Raw genomic sequence first — 22,924 nt, forward strand, 5'->3', positions numbered from 1 at the left:
ACTAGAGACCCTGGATGCCTTGGTTGGAGAAGCTCCGTAGCTCCAGGCTCCATTGTCAGAGAGATGAAACTGAGATCCCCCTGGACCTGGCTCCATAACCCCTATACTGGGTTTTACTCCCTCTCCCTCAGTCAGCCCCCTTTGTTCTGCATGCATGCCTGGGCTCAGGCTCTATACACTAAGCTGGAGATCACAGGCAGAAACAGTCCTTTCTTTCCTGTCAAGTGGGAACCAGTCCTTGGCTGCCTTGTCTCCCCACCTCGTCCTGTTTCTGAGCTGGACTAAGGAGATGTTATCACATGCAAAGGACTGGTGTTGTAATAAAGCACCTGCTCCAGATAGAAGTCACTGAAGGGGCAGCAGAAAGGGAGAGAGGCCTCCCTGCTGCTGTTGATTTTCCAATGTGAAGTCTACTCTAACTCCTGTGAACCAGACCTGGGTTCAAATACTTTAGCTGAGCTTGATTGAGTTTGCCTGGCGCAATGGGAACCAATAGAAGAGTCCCAAAAGTTTTCAGAACCCTGCCCATCTGGCTCTCCAGGCATGCTCAAACAAACACTTAACTATTTGGAAAAGAAATTGTATTTGAAACCATGTTTGCTGCGGTCCTGCGGTGTAGGAGGCCTTTAAATGCTTGTGGAGCAGTGAGCGGAAGGCTGGAGCCTCTAATGTAACAGTAGGCAGGGGAGGGAACACACAACACCTGTTTTCCATTAGCACACAGACATTTCTCCTTTATCTGCCTCCATTTTGTGTGTGCTCCAATGTAGGCTAACTTCTAAAGCGCCAGTGAGTGAATGTCTGTTCGTTCAGTAGTAACTATGCCTGGCTACATCCTATAGAAATATAACCCCAAGGCTATATGAGTTGTGAAACCTGATCCATTGTTTTTGTAGTGTGTACTTGGTCATTCTGTCTCTGTTTTTTTCCCAGATCCCAGCTACTACAGACAGTTTGTGGTACAGCTCAGCTGAGGGTCAAGAGCTGGTCCATGTTCTTCAGAGACTGAGTCATTCTGCCAGGTGTGTATTCAGACTCTCTCCAGTCTCCACTCTGATCTCTCTCTAGAACTCCAGCTTTGTCCTCGGGGCTCTGCTTTGATCCATTCATGTGGGAGGCCATAGCAGGGTTGTGCGATGAAAGATTCCTTGAGCCTGTTGCGTCTCGAACTGGGGATAGTGGCCCATTGTTGGGCTGCTAGAGGCCTCCCTCTCTGAAATGGAAAAACAATCCCTTTGAAGTTGCCTAGCCAGGCTTATGAAGCAGAGCTTTGGACAATATTGGGTTTTGGGGCAAAGTGGCGGTGAAATTCCAAACCTCTCTCCATGTGTGACTGCTGGACTACGTCACCACCTCGCTCACCATGGCAACCAAGGGGAATTTATTTTGAGATCCTTAAAAGGGCAATCAGCTGTTGCTACATACATCTTATGCCTCATGAGCTTTGTTCTAACTGTCCTACCCCATCAGAACCCCAAATAAACACTAGCCTCATTGTTAATTATAGTTTTGATGTCAATCCTTGCAGCCGTAGCTCTGAATTTGAGTTTACATTTCTCCTGCCTCACCCGTAAGCTTTTTACTGAACCGGGGGGGGCGGCTTCATCGTTTCTACTGCCGATTGCCACTAACAGAACACTGTAGTGTGAGAGGACTGGAGGTGCATAGCTTGTTGGACTATTGGGCAAGTCAGTCATAACCTAAGATTGTCAACTACTACAAGTAGCCAAATTAAAACATTGCCCTTTGAAGATGGGAGAAATGACAGCTTTATCATGGAGACTAATGAGAGCAGTGTTTGAAATTGAATATAGGCTACAAGAAGTATGTCTATTTATCAAAGCCTAGTTCATCACAATGGAGTTTAACTGTCTCCATGTAATGGTTGTTAGGGAGAAGAGATCTTCATCACATCTGTCCATTGTCCTCATCTCTTCCCAGGTCCCATGCTGATGTTGCTGTGGTTTCACTGGCAGCGGAGATCCTAACAGGGATTGGATTCTAGAATGTTGATTCATCAGCAACAAGGGATTGGCTTCTAGAAGGACCATAATTCACCGTGATCAGCAACGGTGCCTTGCTCTATAATAAAACTGGCATCATTGTGCTTTCCATTCTAATATCACTTTACAATTCTTTAGATTTTTTAAAGGATGTTGCGTACAAACAAAGGACACATTTGCCCCAACGACCTGAACTAGTCAGTTCCATAAACCACCAAGACAGAGCTGAAATTAAAGTCCATTTTTATTGTTTAGCCATGTCATGACCATGTCTCCAATAAGCACAGCAGGCTACAATAAGAGATTATTTTCACCTCCTTGGACAGCTATCAACTAAAAGACATTTAAAAAAAGAAAGCGCTGCCCTCCCCACAGACCCTTTGGAACAGTTGTGACACTACAAACAGTGCACACTTAAAGCAAGAAAATATTTGGACCATTTCCAATTCTTGGTTTTATACAAAAGCTACACAATGTTACACTTGATCAGAATACAATTCAACTGATTATTAGTGTTCTACACCATATCATTTTAATTGGAGCATTACCACTATAACTTAACACTACGAGAGAGACTTAAAATGGATACAAATGACTGCAGAAAAGACAGGTGAGTATAATAACAAGCTATATCAGTACCATTACAGACTGAAGAATCATACAAAATAAAATGTAAAAAAATACAGACCAGGGTTTTAAATTCCATCTTTAGATCCACTCTTCAGCGTCATTTTCTTTGAGTAACCCACTCCAGGAATTCCTTTAACTCAGTTTTAACTCCCACAAAAGACCAGAACAAAGTTTTACTTCCACTCCACGTGTTCCCATAGGAAACTCAGCTTTCAGTAGTGTGTCAGGCACTTTCTGAGATACTAGCCCACTTTCAAAAACCTCCCAGCAACTTCTCCAGTCAAATCACAATGCAGGTTCATTCAGATCAGACGATACACCTGGAGAGGCGGAGAGGAGAGGCACCGGCATTACTATGGGACCACACAGCATGAAGAGAAGCTAGAAGAGCAGAGTTAGAAACTTCAGCCACAGTAGTAGAAGTCCAAGCATGCACCAGCCTGTCACCGCCAAACACAGCCGTGGTGCCTGGTCTTAACACAGCTCCTTACCTAAAAAGTAGTCTATTTACAGGTCAGTATCAAACCAAGCCAACTGATTGCTGTCGCCTGGGGGCAGCCCATCGATCAGGTCTTGGGCGTGGCCCAGGTCGGGCAGCCCGTCGACTGGGTATTCAGGGCCGGGGTGGTGGGCACCCATGTCATGGTCCATCATGGAGTCCATACCCATGGAGTCCTGCCCATATCCCCCAGAGTGGAAGGAGCGATAGCTAGGGTCTGCCAATGGAAGTGATGGAGCACACACACACACACTTGTTAGAGCTTATTAACACAAGCACCACACAGTAGTAGGATCAAAACAACCAATCATAATCCTCAGCCAATCACAGTACCAATCCAGACGAAGCCACTACAAATCCAAACTACTTGGTCTGCAAGCTAAGGTGGACTGCTGTGCTGCTGACCAGTTGCAAGCTTTAGCTAGCACACTGGGGCCGGGGGAGTTAGTGTCAGGGGATTGCTGCTGGAGGAGCCCAGGTGCTGGCTGAGAGCTGGGCTGTTATGTGAGAAGCAGTTTGAGAGCTGCACACCAGGACAAGGCACCATGAGACAGTGCTTACCTTCCTGCCGGTAGCCCAGGGCATCTCCCTGAGCTCCGATGTCCAGGCCCAGATCTCCTGTCTAGAGAGGGAAGGACCAGAGAACACAACATCAGGAACGAGGGTCACGACAGTAATCACTAACAGCCCTGAGGTGTTCTGCCCAGAAGTTCTGTCATGGCCATGTACACAAGACACTTCCTTAGTAAATACAGGCCTCCTGGCTCCAGATCCAAGCACATCTAATACTTTAAAGTTCTTTTAAAGTATGACACTTCACGTAATTTGGCATGGCTCCCCAGCGTCTACCAGGCTGCTTCCCAATTGGCACCCTATTCCCTTTATAGTGCACGACTTTTGACCAGGGCCCATAGGCCGTGTGCCATTTGAGAAGCAGCAGACAGAAGTGACAAAACAGCAGCGCACCTCGTTCCAGGTCATAGGCTCCGTCCTGAACAGGGAGCTGGTGAGCTCCACAGACAGACGCTTCTTATAGTCCTGGGGCTTGTCTTCAGACATACGGAACAGAACTGCAGCAGCATAGGTGGCTGAGGAGAGAACAAACAGGGTTGAGTTGTCTCACTTAACCATCCATAGAAAGTAATGCACCAACGGCTAGCTAGACAGATCCTTCTGGACAGAGGCCTAAACCATAGATGTTCTAGAATTCCCAAGACTGACAGACCTGCATAGCGCTAGAATGTCAGCCATTTATTTATTTGTGGGCTAAACAATCATAAGAGTTCTGAGGCGCCAACAGAGATGGTTGTGGACTGAGGCCTGTTAACTCACCCACGCCCTCGTTTCTGGAGTGAAGCAGCTCTGTGAGGGGGGCGGTGGCGCCCTCAGCCTCGATGGCCTCCGCTGCCTCCTTGTCCTGGGCCAACTCACACAGAACTCCTGCAGCCACACGCTGAATGTTCTCAATGGGAGAATACAACAGCTACAGCAACAAGAGGGGAAGAAAATACATTTAAAAAAAGGTCTGTAGTTCAAATTGGAAAGAAAAAGATCCAAATTCTGTAGTTGTGGGGAGCAGTAAATTTAAGTTGCTTAGAGGCCTTACCTGGACAAAGAGTGGAATGGTGTTGAGTCCTCTGATGACGATTCTGTTGTGGACGTCTCTAGCCAGGATGTGCAGAGCGCCAGTACAGCCCTCCACGATCTCCTCCATACGAACTCCCTCCTGTGGTGCAGGACAACTGTTAGTTCAGAGACTACAGAGAGCATTGAGGAAACCTCTGTGCTTATTGGGAGACAGATGCACTGTGTGGTGCATGTTACGCTTGTGTGTGTCTTACCACAAACTGCTGCTGGGTGCCTCCCATGGAGGTGCGTCTCTGGGTGTCCTGGTGGGCTCTGACCAGCAGCTGCACCAGTCTGGGGATGGCCCCCTGCTCACGCAGAGGGGCATGGTTGGCTGGACACAGGGCCAGGTTACGGATTAGGCCCACAGTGGCCTGGAGGGAAGAGATCACATTTAAATAAACAAGTACTCATTTCCAAGTCAGGGAACTCAGTCTACAGATGAAAAGGTTCTGCTACTAACTTACACCGATGTGGAAACAAATGTTGATTGGCCACATCCCATTTTCATAAAACAAACATTACCTTGATGAGGGGCCAGTGGGAGGGGGGATGCAGCAGCTTGACCACCACAGGCAGGCCGTAGTGAAGCCGCACAGCATTCTGGGCCATCTCAGCATCCTGGTGGCGGCTGGTGAGGTGGCGCAGGGCGCAGATGGCCGGCTCAGTGATGTCCTCGCGGTCTCCGGCACGCAGCACAGTACGGACCAGCGCCTCAATCCCCCCAACCTGACACACCATCATCTTGTTCTTGTAGTTGTTGCAGGTGAGGTTGGACAGGATACCGGCAGCACACGTCACCACGTTGATGTCATCAGAGCCCAGGAGCTGGACCAGGGTCCCCAGCAGACCTTCCATACCCTCCTGTTAGAGGAAAGGAATACACCGGCATGTCTCATCCAGACCAACACAGCTAACCACCAAACAGCCTTACACTGGTCGCTTCTTCTCAGAGAGATGCTTACACTAATTCCTCTTCTTCAGATGGGTTTAACGCTTTACTTTAATGAGCCTTTAGTAAGTCAGCTGAACTTTAAGGGTACGATGAGCTGGGCTGTAGATGAAGTGGGCTCTGACTAGCCACAGCTCCAACACAGAAAGGCAGGAAGGACTACTTTTACCTGCATCACATCTACTTCAGCTAAGGTCGTCTTCTCCATGGAAAAAGGCAGGGAGACAGAAAGAGAGCTCTTATGTAGGAAGAATTCAGGAAGGAAAGGTGTAGGAAAGAGGAACAGAGGTGTGCTAGTGGGGGACGGCTCCTCACCTGTTTGGTGGCAGCGTCTGACAGGTTCCTGAGGGTCCACAGGCAGTTCTGGACTAGTCTCTGACTGGGGTCTGTGAGGTGAAGCCCAAGAGCCTGCATACCACCTGGAGAAACACACAGCCTTTAGCCCAGCTCACTGTGAGTATCAGTGGAGAGCCAACTGAACTAAAGTGAACAAGATAAGAACCCACTTTGCGATATGCATTTTATGTTGTTTTTTTTAAACTGAGCCAGAATCAATAAAAAAGGTCCACAAATAGAAGGTAGTACGTACCAGCCTCTACAATGGCAGGCTTGTTGCTGGAGCAGACAGAGAGCACTTTGAGAACTCTACTTGTAGTCCACAACAGCTTTTCATATGTGTAGGTCCTCATGATGTTGACCAGGGCCTGGGGCCCACCGCTGGCCAGGATGATAAGCTGGGAGCATCAAAGATGTTTAAAATACACCAAGATGGATCACAATCAATGTCCGAATTAAGGGACAGAACAAATGTCTAAAACCAAGAGATCAGTAAATGAAACTGATTTTAATTTAAGTTCCTTACCTTGCTTTCTTGGTTGCCGTAGGCAAGAATCTGAAGGCAATCTGTTGTGATGGCGAGGAATTTGACATTTGTCTTGTTGAGCAAGGCCACCATTTTCTGCAGGCCCCCGGCCAGGCGCACAGCCATCTTGGCACCCTCCTGGTGGAGCAGCAGGTTGTGTAGGGTGGTGATGGCGTAGAACAGCACCGAGTCCACTGGGGACCTGAGGAGACAGTTTTAGGTTGGAAGGTACCAAAGGCTAACTGAACACACAGGAAGGTAACTGTAGTGACACCAAACTACATGCCAGAGAAACTAGCTAAAGAAAATCAGGGCTGTTTGAGGGGGGGGAACAGTTAGTGCAGCATTTCCCCCCCAACTCAGTTTTGGGGACCCCAAGAGGGTGCACATTTTGGTTTTTGCCTTAACACGACAGCTGATAAAAGAATCAAAGCTTGATGAGTTGGTTATCTGCCTCAGCTGTGTAGCGCTAGAGCAACAAAAAAAGTGTTCAGTTTGGGAAATACTGAGTTAGAGCAAGACGTTGCACATAATGAACAGTTAGTGAGATGCAGGGGGACTTGTAGATCAGTAATTCTGTGCAGTCCATCTTAAAACAACTTCCTTAGAAACGCTCAAGAGACCGGTCAGGTTACAGTCCAAGGGCTGACCGACATACCCAAGCATTTTGACAAGGGCAGGGATGCCCCCGGACTTGAAGATGGCCAGCAGACCCTCTCTGTGGTGGGACAGGTTGTGTAGGGTGCCAGCGGTGCAGCGGGCTGTCTCCACATCGTTGGTGTTCTGCATGGTGCGCACGATTGCCGACACCATCTGGGGGGAGCGCATGATGGCGTGGCGGCTAGCCTCCTTTTTGGACAGCTGGTGCACCATCACTGCAGCCTTGTTCACCACCACCTGGAGAAATGAAGACAGGAGAAGAGGTCAGGACAGAACTCTATACAACACTACAACCTAACACCATTAAGTCAGGTGCATTTCTTAGTTGGGGACCAAAGCGGGCCAGTTGGGGTTAGCTATACGCACCTGGTCCTCGTCGTTGAGTAGTTTGGTCAGCTCAGGGATGGCGCGCGTGGCCAGCTCGGCGTCATCCTGGTAGTTGATGAGGTTCACCACGGCATGCTTCAGCATCTGAGAGGGCTCAGCCAGACGCTGCACGTTGGTGGGGTGAGCCCCATCAAACTGGGTGGAGGGGAGCTGCATGCCCTCATCCAGGGTCTCTGGAAACATGGCAGCACGCACCCTCTGGGCTCTGGTCATGGCATACTGCCCGTCAATGTCTGGAGAGAGAGGTTAGGTCAGAGCCACTTCTCTAAGATGGTGGCCAGATGCCTCTAAAGAGGAGCCAAAGCTGAGGTTTGTCAGTAGAATGAAGTATTAACTACTACCCATTGACTTCATACCATGTGACACGTTCAAAATCCCAGTCAAGCATCCCCATGGTATTGTAGTGTAATTATTTTTACCTGACACTTGGTCTTGTGTGAAGGACTGAGAGAAGCCCTGCTCCCACTCGTACAGCACCTGGTTATCCACATCCTCCTCTTCTGGGTTGCCCTTTCCACTCAGGGAGGGGGCGGTGGTGGTAGCCCCTGAGTGGATACCAGAGTCCAAGTACGACTGCTGCTGCCAGTGGCTCACTGCAGCCTTCCGGTCAGGCTCCATGGCCATGTCCAGCTCCATCAGATCAGCTAGACATTAGAAAACAACCAGCGTTAGGTTACTTGGAGGCAGTTCAACCAGAGAGGACCACCGTTGAATTAAAAATCAGTGGTAGCAATGTTTAAGTTATTCTAAAAAGCTGAATACTTACACTGGGAAGCCATGTTACTTTCAAAAACCACAGCCTGCACAGCTTCCAGATCTGAAATTAACAGAACAGCAAAGTTCATTCATATAGTCGTTTCCACCTCAGCTCATGCCAAAACAAATAGCACAAAGCAACCTTTTCATTGGACCAGCTGAATTCCAGCAGAGGGAATAAACAGAATCAGGGTTGCATTACCTAGACATCAAATGAACTGCTAACTTAATGGCTAAATGTATGAAGCACTAACTTGCCAGCTAAACTAATGGAGGCCAAATAAAAACAGTGAGGAATGGGGGGTGGGACTTCAAAGACAACAAAAAAAATGGCAGATTGGTAGCACATCCTCAAATGAAGACAATCTGTTAAGTACAGTCCCTTGGAGTAATAATTAATTAATAATTCCAAAGAGTTCTTTTAGACCCTATATTCTGGGTTCTAGAAGAGCAAATCAAGCATTATTTATACACAACTCCAAATAAAAGCTGAAATATTTACTTCAAACATACATATATATATTTTTTAATAGGACAAACTGAACTATAAAGCACCGTGAGGAAATATGGAGCTATCAAAATCCTTTAGCTTCACAAGTGACAGTGATGTAAAAACAAAACTATGAACCCCTCAACCAATGAATATAACATGATCCCTCAGACAGATCCAATGCAAAACACTAGGGCCATGAGGATACCAGTATCACCATACAAGTATCGTGGCAAGGAAACTAAATATGAAGCGGATTTAATATTTAGGAAAAAATGCATAATGTTGGAAACAAATATGCCATCCAAAGTCACATGTATTTTCCAAGCTATAGCACACAATATTTCACATACTTTTTTAAGGACCAAAACTTGTGCTTTGTGTTGTTTGACGTGAACAATTTTATTTTGCAACACTGGTATCCTCCCAGCCCAACAAAACACCTTGCTACAGCATTAGCAGGACACAAGGCAAAGATATCACAACTGTGTTTTAGTTTATACAAGAAAGTGTAATGAATTCCACTCAAATGATAGTTATTTCTACCCCAAAAAAACAGGATCACCCAGTATCACCAGCCCCTCTGGTGGGCAAGTTAAAACCCACACGCAGAGCAGTACGGAGTCAGATGGCAAGACAGACAGTTAGCGTTGCTCACTGACCTAATTATCAGAACCCAGCAGCAGACAATGAGTCAGTTTAATAAACTGCAGCATACCAATCAATATCCTAAACCATCCCTGGCAATTCAATCTGATTGCTTCAATTTAAACTGTAAAGCAGTATGAATCACAGAGTAGGAGGCTGTACTTTTCAAAGGGGCTATGATGGGATAATTGTCCTCATACCCATGTTTAAGTCACTCACAGTTTCTATGGAGATTATTAAGCACATCTGCTTGCAATGCATGCACTAAACGGCTAGTAGTCAAAACAGACATGTGGTGGAGGGAGTCTGACTGAAAACACTACTATATTGCCCTGGGCTAAAGACACCGGGACCTAATAGGCTCTGTTTCAAGGGACATGGACTCCTAGAGCACCAGAAGAGCGACAGTTCGAGGAACATAGGCAACATTTGCAAATTCATCTATCTAGGATACAACTAAGCCTACCGACATAATGGTAAACATATGGAAAGCAACTGAGAAATTGAGATCATAAGCAAAACAAATGAACATTTCCAAGCTGTATAATCTTGAGTTCCCTAACCATATCTGTTTAAAAAGACAACCGCCAAGTTAAATAGAGGTTAAACGTAGCAACATATGAACATGGCTGTCAGAGAAACCACCAGAGAAAGCTTGGTAGCTGCTGTATTGTGAGCCAATGAGACCACAATCTCTCCCCTCAGAGCAATGTGCATGGTCAGCAGTCACAAATACTAATTCCTGGTCCACAGTTTGGCCTACTGTGCATATTACCATGGCCAAATTCTTAGAGCCTCTAGCCATTCAATTGAAGTTAAGATTGTAACTAACCACCCATCAATAAAGATGATTTTAATGAAAATACATGACAATGTCAAACAAGAACATCTGTCTTAACAAACAAGTCTTGTTTACTGTATTAGGCTACTACTCGTAATTGACTGTAGTAAAATCCAAGCAAGTTGACTGGAACTCTTGCAACGAATTTAACCGTTTCTGGATTTGACTTAAGACTTGGTTTCTTATTAACTGCGCTAGACATGTAACCAATCATGAATCATGCCCTTGCTTTCAGCAACTTTTACAGCATCCGTATACTGTAAAAGTTTAAGAAAAGTACGGCATCGAATTCTAAAAGACCAATTTCATTCTCAGAAACAATGAATTCACAGAAGTATGTGCCATACCTTGCTCAAGACCGAAGTTTCGATAACTTACTGTGAATTAGCAAGCCACCAGGAAAGTAAGCAAATGTTAGTGGGTAGATGAATCACGGCAATATCCGTGGCAACGTCATTGTATTGTCAATATGTTGTAGCGTAACAAACAATAAGATACACGTTACAATGTCCAAGGCAAAGACATCATGAACGTTTCTTCCAAACATCAAGTCACCTCCACCGTGAATATATTATTTGCAGGCGAGAGATGATCCCGATTAAAAACAACGTTGGGTTCTTTTTGGGGTATTTCCGGAGTAACCTACTTTCCGCTGTGTTTCACTAGAAATTAGTGGCAAGGGCAGAAAAATCTTCCACCATTGAGCTAGCTCCCCACCCCCACATACAACCAAGTCCACTTCAGTCTGCCCGAATTTCCGATGAGCAACAACGACTCAAATTTCAGTCAAGCTCCTCCTCAACATCCTCTCAAATCACAACGGCTAAGGAATTTGTCGGTCTTTGTTTAAATTGACGAAGAGTAAAACAGTTTTACCCAGTTCCTAAAACAAAACTTGATTTATTGACAGCAATATCACGTTTGATGAAATTAAGCAATATTTGTTGACTTTGATAATGTTAGCTAACAAATCCACTTAGTTACAATGGGCATCTTACATTTAAATTACGTTACTTTATTTACAATAAAATCAGTTGATGAATTTAGAGTTACTGTTGGACGTGGGATAGTGTTTGCACTACTGCCATCTATTTCGACGTAGCTAGTGACACTAGCAAAAATGGAACCTTTTACTATTATCTAGCTAGCCAGCCAACGTTAGCTGCTTGATTGAAAAATGTTCTCTCCCTCAGTCTTAAGCTTGCTAACGTTCCTTAAATGTCTCCCAGTTCAAGCCAATTGAACAATTGAAAAGCAACAGGGAAAAACGTTCCAAGCAGCTGTATCAATAGTTGCTAACTAGACAGTTGTTTCTCACGACCACTAACATGAGTCAGAGCGACGGAATGTTGACCTAGCTAACTAACAAATCACCTCGTTTACGGCAGCTAGCAAACGCTAGCTAGTGGGGAGTGTCCGGGCCATGGCGCAGCCTGCTACCACCATGGCTAGCTGGCTAAAAAGGAATTCAATTCGTTTCTGATGAAACTGTATTTGTGAATTCCAATCAACTCTGTACGACTCCAGTTGTCGTGATCACGATGCGCTGATATTCAGATTGCTTGCCACCGCCTTTGGACTGCGGAAAACATTTGCCTACAAACTAGCTAACTTAGCTAGCTACCAACCAAATACAACGCAATACATTCGATGTCAAATCCAAATAAAAAATATATAAATTAACGAAGATGCCTACCCTTGTCAAAAGCCACAAATCGGTCTCCTCGCGTTTAGGTGGATAAAACCAACGCCTCGTGGGGAGAAAAAAATAATAAAAAATACGTTAAAATTACAATCACCAGCGATTCCTTCGACTACCCCCTCAGCAGTCAAGGAACAACTTGGCTACTGCTGTTGAATCATTGGGTTTAAGATGGCGTCGCACTGTAATAGACCGAATTACAATTATGTGGCAACTCTATCCTTCCGCATGTAGGAATAAAATAGAGACCATATCATGTGAAGTCAAAGTGAAGTCCGTTATATATATATATGTATATTAGAAACAATCTTAAAACAACTTCATACAACTGTAATGTATTGTATTTCATAAAAGGAAAGAACAAATCCTGATCATAAAATCGGCGTATGAATCCAGATGGTATGAAGTTCCGGTAGTGTACCTTTCCATAAATTAGGATGAAGACCAGGAATGCATCTATGGATTGGACTGCAAATTTCTTCAATGGACATAACATAATTTTAAAAAAATTGCAGTACTTCTGTACGGAATCTTAAAACGGACAGCTTATTGTTTCAACTGAATTTACTAAAGAGACATTCACAATCGTATACTGAAAACGTTCTCAAAGGCATTTAGTTCTACTGCATATCTGAAAATAGCTTATCTCTAGCCTAGGCACTGCTCAGAATATACTAAGGGTATTTGGAATGTAGTGTGTGTAGGAACTGTTTATTTTTTTCAAAACGATTCACCTTATTCCATATAATGTTGCGACAGTCATGACTCAAGATACATGATGGTTTTATGATCACCTTGATTTCCTTTCTATATTTTCCACAACATTGTGTCATGTTTATCTAGTACTGAATACTTTATCAGACAAATCAAATTGTATTGATCACATACACATGGTTAGCAGATCATGCGAGTGTAGCGAAATGCTTGTGCTTCTAGTTCCGACAGTGCAGTAATATCTAACAACTACCTAATACACACAAATCTAAAGGGGTGAATGACAATGTGTACATATAAATATATGGGTGAGCGGTGGCTGAGTGGTATAGTCAAGGTGCTATAGATGGTATAAAATACAGTATATACATATGATGTGAGTAATGTAAGATATGTAAACATTAATAAAGTGGCATTATTTAATGTGGCATTGTTTAAAGTGACAAGTGATCCATTTATTAAAGTGGCCAGTGATTGGGTCAGACTGTTTAGCAGTCTGATGGCCTTGAGATAGATATAGATATAGTATACCTGAATATCCCTTTGTGAATAACATCCTAGAAGATTAATATTCCCCACAAGGAAGCTGCAATCAGAAAAAAATGTGGCAATAAAGTGCAATAAATACTGAACAAAAATATAAACACAACCATTTAAAAGATTTTACTGAGTTACAGTTTATAGAAGGAAATCTGTCAATTAAAATAAATAAATTACGCCCTAATCTATGGATTTCACATGACTGGGCAGGGGCAGAGCCATGGGTGGGCCTGGGACGACATAGGTGGCCTTTTATTGTCCCCAGCACAAGGTGCACCTGTGTCATGATCATGCCGTTAAATCAGCTTCTTGATATGTCACACCTGTCAGGTAGATGTATTATTTTGGCAAACGAGAAATGCTCACTAACAGGGATGAGAACAAATTTGTGCACAGCGTTTGAGAGAAATACGTTTTTTTGTGCGTAGGGAACATTTCTGGGATCTTTTATTTCAGCTCATGAAAAATGGGTTTAATCATGGATGTTTTACAGGGTTGGTGTCAATTCTATTTCAATGCAATCAATTCTAGTCTAATGTAAAAAATTAAATAAAAATAGAGACTCATATCTGAAATGATTTTTAAAAAATGGACATTTAAATAAATAAATTAGATTCACACAAGGAATGAGTTGTTAATTGCATGAGAATCTAAAATGATGTACAGTAACAACTATACTCTCTGCAAAATATGTCCATCAAGGCTCTGCAGTAGACTTTCTTACCAAAACTTTCATGGTCAGGAGGATTCCTGTCCAAAAATAAAGCAGGGTCTCAATTTACTGGGAGCAAAGGTTTGCCAAATGTGACCCCAAATGTTGGGCCTTTGTCAGTACTTTATTAAGTGTAGTACTTACCTGACCAAAACAACTCTCTCTTATAGATACCCTTCAGGTGACATTATTATGTGGACACAGAGATTTGTTTCACATCTTTATTTACAATATTGTTTTTAAGGGAATTGTATTGGCAGGAATATATATTGAACAATAGGCCTAGATGTGACATGCCAACGATCGTTTATACAGAAATATTACTAGAATCACGTCAGTGATAAATTACATTTGTTCCCAAATAAATCCTGTAGATTTGTTTTGACCTCAATACGTTCTGATGAACAGTCAGGGTGTAAACATTAAGACATTATATAGTATCCAAGTCAATATGCAAGGTCTGAATGGATAACAGTACATTATTGTAAATGTAGATTCCAAGGCAAAACAATTATATTGAAGGGCCAATGCAGCCATTTTTAAATCAATATCTAATAATTTCTGGGTAACAATTAAGTACCTTATTGTAATTGATTTCCATTCAAATGGACCATTACATTTTACATTTACATTTACGTCATTTAGCAGACGCTCTTATCCAGAGCGACTTACAAGTACATACATTCATACTTTTTTTTTGTACTGACCAAAACAGCTTTTTAGCAAAAAACAATTTCTCAAGCAAGAATTTAGCTAGGACTGTCTGGGAGTGGTCTGAGTGGGGAGGGGAAAACAGAAAACTAGCTGTTATTGGCAGAGGTTTGGAACTCTTTGTTATTAGTCTATTAACCAATTTACCGCATGGTGACTTCACTGGTCCTTAAAGAAAAGAATTACATTTAATTTAGAAATAAAACAATTCAAAATACTGTTACTGTGAAACCCACTGATAAATCATAAATAGACAAAGTGCATATAGTATGTTTCAATTACTATGATAATAAGTGCATAACACATAGATTTTCAGATCCACAATAGGAATCTTCAGAAATGTACATATTTCTGAAAACAGTAGCTCTTCGAGAGAAAAAAAAGAAGGTGCATACTATGATTATTGATCAAATTATCCAATGACAAAAGAGACATTGTCAAGCCGTCAACTGGTTCTATATGGTTTGTGGGAGTTACTTTGACAAAACACTCATAATGGAGGATAGAATTTCAGAGAAATACCACTGACACTTGTCTAATTTGAATTGTTTGTGTTGAAAACTAAGGCAATGATGTGGGAAAATATTCCGAGTGTAATCTGTGTAATAAAAAATATACAGTAACATAATAATACTTGTTGGGAAAGATTCAATCATGACCATGTTGCATATTGTGAGAAACGTGCACTATGGGAAAAAAATATAACTATTGTTCCTGCACCCTTTCATTTTGTTAAAATGATCTATATTTGTATTACCAGATTATCAGGAGTACTTGAAATGTGCTTTTCAGTACTACATGAATATTGAGATATTTCATTTGAATCCCTTCCAACAATAGTTAGATTGTCATTACAGTACATTGGTATAAATCACACACACACACACACACACACACACACACACACGCACGCACACACACACACACACACACACACACACACACACACACACACACACACACACACACACACACACACACACACACACACACACACACACACACACACACACACACACACACACACAGTGCAGATTCATTTTGCGTGGTTGGGAATCACTACGCCTCATTTTAAGCACACATTCTCCCCGCTGAAGGAAAGAGTCTATGCACCAAAAATAAACATAGAGACAAGGATTACATGTGCAAAGCCTATTCTCTCCCAATGGGTTCACGTGTATTGGGGAAGTCACAGGTCTCAGTCACTGCCAGGAGGGCTTACGAAAGGCTGGGGTTACTCATCGAGCTCTGTTGTGATTGGTTACATTAGGCTGTGTGTGTGTGTCTGTGAGAAAGTAAGAGAGAGCAAGAGAGCGAGAGGAACAGCACCCGGATGCAAGAGAAAGAACTTGGTCCCTTGGGAAGCTGCTGGAATTGATGCTATAGGCTGAGGGGAGGTTCTCTTTTCTTCCTCTGTGAAAGGAGGGGGCACTTTAAACCCACTTGTATGCACATAGTATTGTGTCCCCTGACCTCTACTCAGCCAAAGGGCCTGATCCTACATCCTTGCAGAGACAATAGTAGTAGGTGCAAGGCAAGGTGAGCCACCAGGGCCCTGGGTTCCTCTGTAACATGTAGACATGAGGGGGATACAATACATTTCTATCTCAAATAAAAAAATCGAATTACATTTTGTTTGTCCCATTTGCCGAATACAACAGGTGTTTCACCTTACAGTGAATTTCTTACTTACAAGCCCTTAACCAACATTGCAGTTTTAAGAAAAATAAGTGTTAAGAAAGTATTTACTAAAATAAACTCAAGTAAAAAAATAAAGAAATACCTGTCCTTACTCCTATAATGTTGAAATAAGTGTTCACATTCAACAAATACAGCAAATGTCATTACAATCCACCAGGGCCCTGTGTCCCTCTGTTCACAGTGGTAATAGACAGACATAGGGAGGGCACTGGCAGTAACTATTATACACTTCTGCCTGTCCTGTTGCAGGGTGGAAATATAAAGGGGATTCTATCTCCTAGTTGAGAACAATGGGTCAAGCACAACAAATACAGCATCTAACATTACAATCCATGAACGTCTTTGTTGTACTGCATTGCCCACCTACAATAACAATTACAATTCCATCCAAAATATGGATTACAATAAAATAAAATAAATACTGCTAGCAATGTGTAGTTACTGTTTATCATAGTATGAAGTTCCAATGTGTTAAATAATTCAATGTATAAATCTTTAATAGAGGTGAGAATCAGTGGAAAGGTCATTGGAGAAACTTGCCAGGAACCCCTCAGTGACATCTACAAAAAAAGAGTGAGAAAGAAGGGGGAACAAATATCCTTTGACTTAACACACTGAATGACTAGCATAGCCCCCTACCCTCCAGTCACAGCTATACAGCTCTCCTATATAAACCTAAGCAGCTTCTAGTTTGGTGCCAACGTCTATCAAACTGCTCAACTCTTGAAGTATTTATTTATTTGTATTGTAAATATGCATATATATATATATATATATAACTGTCTTGCCATGATAAATAAAGGTAAAAAAAATAAATATATATATATATATCCTATGATTGCATATAATGCTTCCAATCCTTTATACTGTACATGTTTTGTGTTCTATTTTGTTATGTCTTGTATGTAGCAATCCATCAACACACAAGACGTTCCCTCTCAGGAAATAAAAGACATTTTGATTTTGACTTTGAGTAATAAGATTTATATAGGGTCTCCAATGTCATAAAGTAGAGTACCTAAGTGCAGTATGTCTTTATGAAATATAGAAATATTTACACTACCTACTGGATGCGTACGTCATTACACTCACGCTACAATTAATGACTTAAACCACCCAGTTACTCAACCCTGCACCTTAGAGGCTCCCTATGTACGTAGACATGGAATCACGGGTCACTTTAATAATGGAACACTAGTCACTTAATAATATTCATGCTAATAATGTTTATATACTGCTTTACTCGTCTCATATGTATATACTGTATTCTATTCTACTGGATTTTAGTCTATGCCACTCTGACATTGCTCGTTTAAATATTTATATATTTCTTAATTCCATTCTTTTACTTTTAGATGTTATGTATTGTTGCATTGAGCTATAGCTAGTCACTGCTAGATACTACTGCACTGTTGGAGTTAGGTACACAAGCCTTTCACTACACCCGCAATAACATCTGCTAAGTATGTGCATGTGACCCATAAAATGAGATTTGATTTGATTTTAATAATAGAGCTATGTTCAGGAAATACATGTTATTTTTGACTTCCTACTTTCTGGAGACAGAAATACTGAGGGCTCAATTGAATGGAACCGGTGTAGTTATTTTTCCCAATGGTCAAATAAAAACACAGAATGGTTTAGAGTGACTAGCTCTACCTCCTCTCACTACTCTAAGGAACATTGACACAAATGCCCTTAAAATATGTAGGGGGAAATAGTTAAGTGGATATTTGGTTTAACATACTATTCTTGTGATTTAGTCTATTGTTCTAAATCTGATGAAAATAAAATGACTTCAACAACAGTATTAGCAAGCCATATATGCCATGTAACTGCCTGTACCTACAGTATACACCTGTCGCTGTTAATAAATAAGTCATATTCACTTGTACTATATCATTCTGCCTGTGTAAGTATAAATACAAGCAACATATTCAAGGTCATCAACATAATATCAAATACACTTAAATAGGATGTAATTCTTCTGACTAGCCAACCCTTTTCAGAGTTGGTGTCTTACAATACTGCTAGCGCAGTGTCACTTCTGACAACTCAGATGCAAAAGTCTCTACAAATATCCTTTCTTTGTAAAGCTGCTTAGACAACAATGTCAGACTAGCCGACGGCCCCTTTTGTGTATTGAACCTTATTGTTAGGCTCAACACCACGGCTTAAAGTGTTGGTCATCCAGCCCTACAACATGAGTCTGTTCCGTTGTTGGACCGACTGACGCCCTGCAAAGACTCAATGACAAACACATTTGTGCACAAATATCCTAACCTGTGAAGAATTACATTTCCACGAGATGAGAGATAGTTCATCACACCAGCATCAACTATACAGTATGTTCTAGAATATTCTAAAGATATTGATAACTGTAGATATTCTTAGAAATGGAAATGCAATGAAACGGCCATGTTGCTCTGTCTTTATCACATTTGATCAACCCTGAAACGGCCATGTTGCTCTGTCTTTATCACATTAGATAAACCCTGAAACGGCCATGTTGCTCTGTCTTTATCACATTAGATAAACCCTGAAACGGCCATGTTGCTCTGTCTTTATCACATTTGATCAATCCTGAAACGGCCATGTTGCTCTGTCTTTATCACATTTGATCAACCCTGAAACGGCCATGTTGCTCTGTCTTTATCACATTAGATAAACCCTGAAACGGCCATGTTTCTCTGTCTTTATGACATTAGATCAACCCTGAAACGGCCATGTTGCTCTGTCTTTATCACATTAGATCAACCCTGAAACGGCCATGTTGCTCTGTCTTTATCACTTTAGATGAACCCTGAAAATAGAAAGAAAAAGCATAACAAATGTACCTGCTATAGACAAAGATATCTAACATCAATATTTCGATCCATTATCAGAATTAAAGAGAATAAATGTTAAGATAACAAAAATGTAAATACATATATCTGTATGTAAAATAACAACTATTAATTTGTAGAATTTTACTGTGTAGGCTTTGACTTTTTAGATCTAATATATTAGTTAAATGGCACTCAAATTACCATATTTCAATTTGTCCATTGATGCAAGGTTAAGCAGTGGAAATGAATATGGTCTGCTGCTGAAATTGATGATCTTTTCAGTATTGACATGAATTAACATTGCAGAATTTACAATGCAAGACATTTATTCTACAGGTCTAACATATTATTATTATGACAACAAAATATAATAAGAAATAAACAATTTATAAATAAAGGGATTCAATCGAACACGCTTTGCATCATTCAGTCAGTAGCTCTTTTTCCCATTGTGAAATAAAAATGACAATGATTTTGGTTGCTGTGAAAACCTATCACCAGGTCACAGTATATATGATTCTCTATTTCAGATAAATTAGTGTAGATATGGATATAGATATAAAATGTAAAATGTTATATAGAGAAAATTTCCCATGCTCTGAGACACAATCACCAGACCATGGCATTTTTAACAGATATGCAGAACTAAGATGTTTATCCTGTTTAATAAAGCGGTGATCAATGATATTCAGGCACCTAACTCCATTGAGCATCAATCAACAGTTCTGTTGTCTATAACAGAAGTTACAAGGCCATCTCACTGCCTGGGCTGTTTCAGATCCGTTGGGAAGGGGTTCCAGAAAAGTACCTTTTATACGATATGTACTCCTGAGGTTACAATGAAGCGCACACATGAACAATGGTTGGATTTAGGCGCTCTTGTCTGTCTGGACAGTTTTTTAATCCATTTAGGGGACAAAGACTGGCCATGATCTATTTAAAGTCCTCTTTTGCAGTGTTTTAGTCAGACACAGAATATCATTATCTTCTAATCAAAGATAAATAGCCTATACTCTAAGAAGGGTTCTTCCTTCGTTTGAATCTCCATATTTGGGTGCAATCTATCGTCATGTAGAATTCTAGAATATTAATCACATTTTATTGGTCACGTAAACATATTTAGCAGATGTAATATACAGACGTTCTGAGAAATCCAGCTAGCACAGTCTGGAAATCCAATCCTCTTCATCGAATCGTCGTCGACAATAACCTTAACAAAAGATTCACAAGGCCGTAGATGTTGTAAGAGAAGGAACAAAATGGCTGAGTGATGCAGAACATCCATTGTTTGGTTCTTTTATTTTGGAGCTAATCACTACACACTGCAATTTGCAAACAAATTGGCCAATGACTGAAACATATTGTCCTATACACAACATATATATTGTGTTTGAAATATTAAGTTAATTGGTTCTAAGAGTTTTGAGCTTCAAAACATGACTTATTTCCTTTATATCTCAGTCTAAAGCGAACAAGAGATTTACCTCACATTATGAAGGTTAGAGGTATTCTATTGGAAATGGGCTTGCATTGGTATGGCAAGTGACTTCTGTACACTTCTGTACATTGACTTCTGTACACACTGACTTCTGTACACTGACTTCTGTACACTACTGTACACACTGACTTCTGTACACACTGACTTCTGTACACAAACAAGATTTTGAAGGAAATGCTTTCATTCAACATGAATGACTTTCATAAAAATTGCTTGTATTTCATTTCTTAGTGGTGACTTGCTAAGCCCATTGTCCCAATCCAAATGCCACATTATTTTGCTGTAAATTTAGCTGCGAATAAGCTATATTGTTGTCTCTACCTTCTTGCCCTTTGTGCTGTTGTCTGTGCCCAATAATGTTTGTACCATGTTTTGTGCTGCTGCCTTATTGTTCTTACCAGGTTGTTGTCATGTTGTGTTGCTACCATGCTGTGTTGTCATGTGCTGCTGCCATGCTATGTTGTTGTCTTAGGTCTCTCTTCATGTAGTGTTGTGGTGTCTCTCTTGTCGGGATGTGTGGTTTGTCTTATATTTTTATTTAATGTATTTTTATTTTCAATCCCAGCCCTCGTCCCCGCAGGAGGCCTTATGCCTTCTGGTAGGCCGTCATTGTAAATAAGAATTTGTTCTTATCTGACTTGCCTAGTTAAATAAAGGTGAAATAAATACAAATAGAAAGATTTTGTGCTAGTACTGTTACAGCAGACTGTTTGACTATCGATGAACAAACTGTATATTTTCCTTCCTTTAGCAGCAGCCAGAAATCACAGTACATGACAGAAGCAGTAAAACAATGAAATGGTGCTATGTAGTGGCACGGCATCCAAAAAATGTATCAAAGCATGACGGGGGGGATGGAAAAATCACCCGGGACGTTGGTGAAAAACAGAAATGCAGTTTTTGTGTTTAGAGAGAAAGAGAAAAGGGCGAGGTGTTCTGAGAGACGGGGGGAATATAATCTCATCATGCAGGGTCCATGGTGCCTATTTACCCAAAATGCAAAGAGGCCAAGTTCTTTAGAACATCCCGCTGTGTCGATTGAAAAGCAGGAACAAATCAAAGACACAACTCATCTGTGTTTATATTTCTCACACAATGACAAAACCCACCCCTTTATATGCCATCTCTTTATTTATCCGTGGATGAAAAATGCACAGCGTTTCCCATCAACTCTTCCCTGTTCTCTTCCCTGTTCTCCACTAATACTATTTGAGCTTATTTATGTATTTTTAATTGTCATTTTCTAAATTGTAGATTGTCCTACTTAAAGGAGCGTGACTCCATGCTTTGTGTGGGGCTCATCTCCATGTTATATGACCACTGTGTGCTTACTCCTCCTTCTTGTGCTGTCTATTGCATGAATTAGTTTGGTACAAATTACCTCTACTGTGTGTCTGTCAATCTCTCTATGTGTCTGTCAGTCTCTTCATGGGGAGCAAAACAAAGAACAGCTGAGACTGTGGAGAGGTAAACAGAGGTCACCCACCTCTACTGTCACACACACACACACACACACACACACACACACACACACACACACACACACACACACACACACACACACACACACACACACACACACACACACACACACACACACACACACACACACACACACACACACACACACACACACACACACACACACAGAAAAAGCATTGCTAACAAAATGGAGAGAGTCATCGATACAAAACTGACATGTTAGGAGAAAGTGAAAATCATATTTCAGTTTAAAAAATAAAATAATGCTTTAGTTTTGGGCCACTGAAGTCGTTTCAGCAACGCCTGATTTCTCGCTTCAAAATTACTTCCATTTTCAGACAGGCAGACAAAGAGACACATAGCAGCGGGTGAAAGCCGACTGATGTGTCTCCCAGTTTCACTGTGTATGTATGTTAAGGGATGGGGATGGGGGAGGAGGGTTTCTCTGTCTCTCTCTGCCAGCTGTAAGGTTCTGATTCTCAGCATCCCCTTGTTTCACCCCCCTCCCTGCTTAAACCACAATACGCTAAGAGACATTCAGCTAGTTCCAGAATCAGAACGTTCTGGAGAGAATTTGAATGATTGTTTTCCTTTCCTGCACCCCAATAGTTATCATAGACACACTGTCTTTGAACAGGCTGGCAGTCAACGGCATGGCACAGGAAAGGGTCCACAGACAGGC

General features: G+C 41.7%; 1 protein-coding gene and 1 long non-coding RNA gene across 8 annotated transcripts in view; one reads left to right on the plus strand and one right to left on the minus strand.

Annotated features, from left to right (window-relative positions):
- The first annotated feature begins 171 nt into the window (after positions 1-171).
- On the plus strand, positions 172-2,955 carry LOC129842562 (uncharacterized). The gene is made up of 2 exons (XR_008757629.1): positions 172-1,022; positions 1,942-2,955. It is a non-coding gene; the product is annotated as an uncharacterized LOC129842562 (long non-coding RNA).
- ctnnb1 (catenin (cadherin-associated protein), beta 1) overlaps positions 2,230-22,924 on the minus strand; it is a 32,310-nt gene continuing 11,615 nt past the window's right edge. For 3 of the 7 annotated variants that reach the window (XM_055911156.1, XM_055911159.1, XM_055911162.1), the window contains exons 2-17: positions 8,386-8,436; positions 8,039-8,263; positions 7,599-7,852; positions 7,231-7,469; positions 6,573-6,774; positions 6,300-6,444; positions 6,026-6,129; positions 5,880-5,909; positions 5,284-5,622; positions 4,974-5,132; positions 4,739-4,858; positions 4,465-4,615; positions 4,099-4,220; positions 3,694-3,754; positions 3,125-3,349; positions 2,230-2,953 (exon numbers count right to left, since the gene is read on the minus strand). In XM_055911156.1, the coding sequence (XP_055767131.1) occupies positions 3,141-3,349; positions 3,694-3,754; positions 4,099-4,220; positions 4,465-4,615; positions 4,739-4,858; positions 4,974-5,132; positions 5,284-5,622; positions 5,880-5,909; positions 6,026-6,129; positions 6,300-6,444; positions 6,573-6,774; positions 7,231-7,469; positions 7,599-7,852; positions 8,039-8,263; positions 8,386-8,398 (2,373 nt within the window). In that variant the 5' untranslated portion in view covers positions 8,399-8,436 and the 3' untranslated portion in view covers positions 2,230-2,953; positions 3,125-3,140. The other 4 variants (XM_055911158.1, XM_055911161.1, XM_055911160.1 and 1 more) reach the window with 4 other exon arrangements.

Source organism: Salvelinus fontinalis, unplaced genomic scaffold (genome assembly GCF_029448725.1).
Source record: "Salvelinus fontinalis isolate EN_2023a unplaced genomic scaffold, ASM2944872v1 scaffold_0052, whole genome shotgun sequence".
Classification (NCBI taxonomy): Eukaryota; Metazoa; Chordata; class Actinopteri; order Salmoniformes; family Salmonidae; genus Salvelinus; species Salvelinus fontinalis.